Source organism: Nycticebus coucang, chromosome 1 (genome assembly GCF_027406575.1).
Source record: "Nycticebus coucang isolate mNycCou1 chromosome 1, mNycCou1.pri, whole genome shotgun sequence".
NCBI lineage: Eukaryota > Metazoa > Chordata > Mammalia > Primates > Lorisidae > Nycticebus > Nycticebus coucang.
In genome coordinates, this window is record NC_069780.1 from 196,061,259 (window position 1) to 196,067,258 (window position 6,000).

The 6,000-nt window shown below is 43.8% G+C and overlaps 1 protein-coding gene across 1 annotated transcript in view; it reads right to left on the reverse strand.

Moving 5' to 3' along the window:
- AHRR (aryl hydrocarbon receptor repressor) overlaps positions 1-1,984 on the reverse strand; it is an 88,924-nt gene extending 86,940 nt beyond the window's left edge. The window contains exon 1 of the mRNA XM_053593940.1: positions 1,918-1,984. Coding sequence (XP_053449915.1) covers positions 1,918-1,979 — 62 coding nt within the window. The 5' untranslated portion in view covers positions 1,980-1,984. The remainder of the gene's footprint in view (positions 1-1,917) is intronic.
- Between the last annotated feature and the right edge of the window lie 4,016 nt (positions 1,985-6,000).

Below are 6,000 nucleotides of genomic sequence, written 5' to 3' on the forward strand. Positions count from 1 at the left end.
GGAGTGGCTCAGAAGGGTGAGGCTGCTGCATGTGTTGTTGAGGACACTGAGTTTATGGAATCCACCCCTTTTATAGAAAGCATCGGGTGGGGCACAGTGGCTCACGCCTGTAATCCTAGCAGTCTGGGAGGCAGAGGCAGGTGGATTGCCTGAGCTCACAGGTTCGAGACCAGCCTGAGCCAGAGTGAGATTTCATCTCTAAAAATAGTCCTGTAGTCCCAGCTACTTGGAAGGCTGAGGCAAGGGAATTGCTTGAGCCCAAGAGTTTGAGGGTGCTATGAGCTACGAAAGAGTTTGAGGGTGCTATGAGCTACGATGCCACTTACCAAGAGCAACAAAGTGAGACTTTGTCTCAAAAAGAAAAGAAAAGAAAAGAAAAGATCACTGCTGCGCCTCCATGGGAGGCGTTACCTTATGCTTTAAGGTACTGGCTGCCAATACAACCCTGAGAGATGGCCAGCTGAAACATTTTGGTACCCCAACAGCAATGTGCTGCCATGCTCAGAACCCAGGAGGGCTGACTTTCCCAACACCCTGTACAGGTGTAGGACAACGCGTGGCTGAGACCTGCCACAACCCCGAGACAACTGAAGCAGGCACTGAGGGCTAGCAAAACAGTGCAACATATCCACACACTGTGTACCTTAAAAAGAGTGAACTGATGGGGAACAATCTCTAAGGACAGAAGGAGAGGAAATATACAGACTGCACAAGCATATTTGCTTGTTTACTCATAAAATATCCCATGAGGGATTCACAAGATGCCTTCAGGCAGGGAACCGGGCTAAGGAGAATTTCTCTAACTTTTAAACTAGAGGAAAACACACCAGCTCAAAACATCAGTAAATAAAATGTAAATGCCTCAAAAACTCATTGCCTCAGGCCTCTGAATTGGAATAAAAATATAATAAAAGCAGGAAATTTACTTGTGATTCCTCCCTCAATTGCCATACCACAGAGACCACTGCTTGCAGCCATAAGGCAAAGCTATTTTCTTGTTTAGTGTGATAAGTTCATCACCAAGACAAACTTATGCTGAGCATAGACTTGGAAGTAGGTTCCACTGCCCACCCACCTACTGCTTCAGGGAAGACTCAGGCCCCTCCTGGCCCTCAGGACACTGCCCTTCAGACCCCACACCCCAGCCCTCAGCACACAGAGGCCACTGCGGTGCAGCCCACTCTGCATGGCGTGTGAAGTCAGCTCCGTGAGCATGACGAACCCACTCACACCCACACTGGTGGGTCTGTGTGGATCTCAGGTCCCCATAGCCATAGGCCAGGAGGGCAGTTTGTATCCTAGACACAGGCCACACACAGACACTGCTACAGTAGGGTGCACCCCTGCAACCCTCACAGCCTCACACTCAGCCTCACATTCACACAGCCTCACACTCAGCCTTATACTCACAGACTCACACCCATAGCCTCACACTTACACAGCCTCACATTCAGCCTCATACTCACACAGCCTCACACTCAGCCTCACATTTACAAAGCTTTAGACTCAGCCTCACACACACTCAGCCTCACACTCACAGCCTCGCACACACACAGCCACACTCACAGACTCACATAGCCTAACACACACACACACACACTCAGATCCCATGGGCCTCTACAGGGCTGGCAGGGCCCCCAGCTATGCCTGTGGCCTGCATGTGCCCCACCCTGTAACTGTGCCTCCTAAGGCTTTGGCAGCTGGGGCCAGCTCCCCAGAGTATCTCCCCCTCAGGGTGTTCCCCACCCCCACTGGTGGGTACCTTTTCCAGGGTGGGACCCTCTGGAAGAAGCCTGTGACTCTCACACCTTTTCCCACCTGTTTTCTTGAAACTCACATTTTTTTTTTCCACTGAAAACACAAACTCTTCCCTTTCATCAGCAATAATGAGTGAACACAGAAGATGAGATACTTTACTGTTTCTGGAGGGGCTTCCTCCTCTTCCTCCCTGCATATGTGCACTCGCCTGGCGGGATCATGGTCCTGGGCCCTGGAAAACCAGGGGGCATCAAGGGTGAGCCTCAGCAGACCTCAGTGAGCTCCCTTACCCCCAGTGCCCCTCATGTGGTCCCTGGCACCCCCCTCCTTGATTGCCACATTCCTGGTGTGACCCTCCACTCCCACCCTTGTCCCTGGCACCTTCCCACATCCTCAGTGCCTCATGTGAAGGCCCAAAGTCACAGAGGTAGGACCAGACCCACCTGCCCAAGCTCAATCCCATGGGGTGAGGGTCTGGTGCCCTCAGGCCCCCATGGGGCACCCAGCACTCAGGGGGTTTCACTGGCCTGCAGGGAGAAACCTCCTCTTGGTGCCTATGGCCTAACAAGTGTCCATACCACCCTGCTCTGTGGTGTTTCTGAAGGGTGTTCTTTCTCTTCTCCTCTCTTTTCTCCTTGAAGCTGGAGCTCTTGACAGCCATGGACCTTGGCCAACAGGCTTTTCCTTTTGTGCTAAAATCTACACTCAACTCTCCAGTACTGGAATTCCCCTTTGATCACTGACCCATTCCCCAAACCCAGTTGACTATGCTGCCTCACTGCTGGACACAGTTTGTGCACCCCAGTAGAGGCCTGAAGAGCAGGACAGGGTATGGGCCCCAAGCAGCTTGCCTATGCCCCATCCAGGAGTGAATCACCCTTCTTGTAATGGAATCTTGACTTTTCTGTGCAATTGAGGTTGTCTGAGCCCTTAAAGCAGACCTGTAAGCAACAACCACCCCATCCCAGGCTATGGGACAAAAGCCTTGGGGAGAAGGCTGACACAGTTTCTACTTCGTGGAAAGTGCCCATAAGAATATCAGAAATGTGTCATAGCTCTATCTTATCTTATCATATCTTATTTTTACTTTTTTTTTTTTTTTTTGTAGAGACAGAGTCTCACTTTATGGCCCTCGGTAGAGTGCCGTGGCCTCACATAGCTAACAGCAATCTCCAACTCCTGGGCTTAAGGGATTCTCTTGCCTCAGCCTCCCGAGTAGCTGGGACTACAGGCGCCCGCCACAACGCCCGGCTATTTTACTTTTTTTTTTTGAGACAGAGTCTCAAGCTGTAGCCCCAGGTAGAGTGCCATGACATCATCATAGCTCACAGCAACCTCCAACTCTTGGGCTCAAGCAATTCTCTTGCCTCAGTTTTTCTATTTTTAGTAGAGATGGGGTCTTGCTCTTACTCTTGGTCTCAAACTTGTAAGCTCAAGCAATCCACCCATCTTGCCCTCCCAGAGTGCTAGGATTACAGCCACGAGCTACCGTGCCCAGCCATATGGATCCACTTTAAAGATAAGAAGCCCACTTTGAGTAGAAGGGCATAAGTAGGTAAAGTAACAGATAGAAGAAGATAAACCATATAAGCATTAATCAAACAAAGTTGGAGTAGCTATAAAAGTATCAGACAAAGTAGACTTCAGAACAAGAAATGTTACCAGGGAAAATGATACAATAATAAAGAGGTCAACTTCCCAAAAGGACATAGAAATCATCAATATATATGTACTCAGCAACAGAGCTTAAAAATATAAGAAACAAAAACTAATAAAACTGAAAGGAGAGAAAGATATCAACACTCCTATCTCAGTAACCAAGAGGACAAGTAAGCAAAATGAGTAAGGATACAGAATATCCAAACAACAACAGACTTGAATTAATGGAAATTTATAGGATGTTCTATCTAGCACAGTGGTTCTCAACCTTCCTAATGCCTCGAACCTTTAATACAGTCAAAAGGGGTTGCGACCCACAGGTTGAGAACCGCTGATCTAGCAGCATAGTATGTACTCTTTGCATATGGAACATTCACCATAATAGACCATATTCTGGAACTTAAAACAATCCTTAACAAATTTTTGCTAAAAGTAGAAATCATAGTCTGGGCACAGTGGCTCACGCCTATAATCCTAGCACTCTGGGAGGCCGAGGCAGGTGGATTGCTTGAGCTCACCAGTTTGAGAACAGCTTGAGCAAAAGGGAGACCGCCCATCTCTACTAAAAATAGAAAAAACGAGGCAAGATGATTGTTTGGGCCCGAGTTGGAGGTTGCTGTGAGCTGTGACGCCACTGCACTCAGGGTGACAGCTTGAGATTCTGTGTCAAAAAAAAAAAAAAAAAATAGAAATCATACAAACTATGTTCTCTGATATAATCGAATTAAACTAAAAAAAAACCTAGAAAATTCCCAAATATTGGAAAGAAATCCATTTCTAAATCACCATAGATCAAAGAGGAAGTCTTAAAGAAAAATTATAAAAATTCTAAACTGAATTAAAATGAAAATACAAACATTAAACTTTGTAGGATGCACCTAACCAGTACCTTGTTGGAAACCAGTAGTATTAAATGCTACATTAGAACAAATTAAAGGTCTAAAATAAGCAATATATTCTTCCAACTTAAGTAACAAAAGAAAAGAAAATAAACTCAAATCAAGCAAAAGAATGGAAATAATAAAGAAGAATCAATAAAACTTCAAAACATAGAAATGAAGAAAAATTGATGAAACCCAACAGTTCTTTGAAAAGATCAACAAAATTAATAAACCTCTAGCCATACTGATCAAAAAATAAAAAAAACACAAACTGCCAATATTGGGAATGAAAGAGAATACATCACTACAGAACCTGCAAACATTAAAAGAAAAATAAGACAATACTGTTATGAACTGGATTGTGTACCCCCAAAAAACGTATGTTGAAGCCTTAGCTTTTTTTTTTTTTTTTAGAGACAGAGTCTCACTTTGTCATCCTTGGTAGAGTGCCATGGCATCACAGGTCACAGCAACCTCCAGCTCTTGGGCTTAGGCAATTCTCTTGCCTCAGCCTCCTGAAAAGCTGGGACTATAGGTGCCCACCACAATGCCTGGCTGTTTTTTGTTGTAGTTTGGCTGGGGCCGGGTTCAGACCCAGCACCCTGGGTACATGGGACCAGTGCTGTACTTACTGAGCCACAGGTACTGCCTTGAAGCCTTAGCTTTTCATGTGACTATATTAGAGATAGAGGCTTTACTCTTATAGGTGATAAAGGCATAAAGATGGATCACTGTTCCCACAAGGCTGGTGCTCTAAAAAGAAAAGGAAGAGAAACTAAAGCTCACTCTCACTCTCTACCATGTGAGAAGGCAGCCATCTGCAAGCCAGGCAGAGAGTGTCCCCAGAAACTAAATCAGTCAGCATCTTGTTTTTGGACTTCCCAGCCTCTAGAACTGTGAGGAACACATTTCTGTCATTTAAGCTATTTAGTCTATGGTATTTTGTTATGGCAGTCCAGGCAGATTAAGACAGATACTATCCCCATAAACTCAACAATATAGATGAAATAGGGAATTCCCTGAAAGACGTAAACTACCAAAACTCACTCAAGAAAGAAGTTTTATATCTATTCCAACAAAGAAAATTCCAGGCCCAAATGGTTTCACTGACATAAGCTACCAATTTAAAGAAGAAATAATACCAATTATCTGCAATCTTTGACACAAAATCAAGAAGTTTTTTAAACAGTTTTAAATTGGCAACTTATTTATGAGTTCACCATTACCCTGATGTTCAACCAAAGAGAAAAGAAAACTATAGAACATTTCTCATGAAAATAGACACAAAAATCCTCAATTAAATTCAGGTATCATGAAACAGAATTCACTAATATAAACGGTGACAAAAATGTATACACATTTTAAGAAAGGAAAAAACTTTACTAAATTTGTAATACTCAAGTCACATTTTACTTTTGCAATTTCAAGAGGTGCTCAATGTGACTTGCATTCATCTTTTTTTATTCGTATATATAGAATATTACAATTTTAATACAGTTTTTCCTTCCTTAAAATGTATTTACATTTTTTGGTACCCTCTGTATATAAAGAGGATAATATATCACAATCAAGTGGGATTTATCCAATTCCCAATCAAGTGGGAATTCAGGGATGCTTCAACATCTAAATATCAATCACTGTAGCTCATTATCTGTATTAATAAACTAAAAAGAAAATACATATGATCATCTCCATACATGCA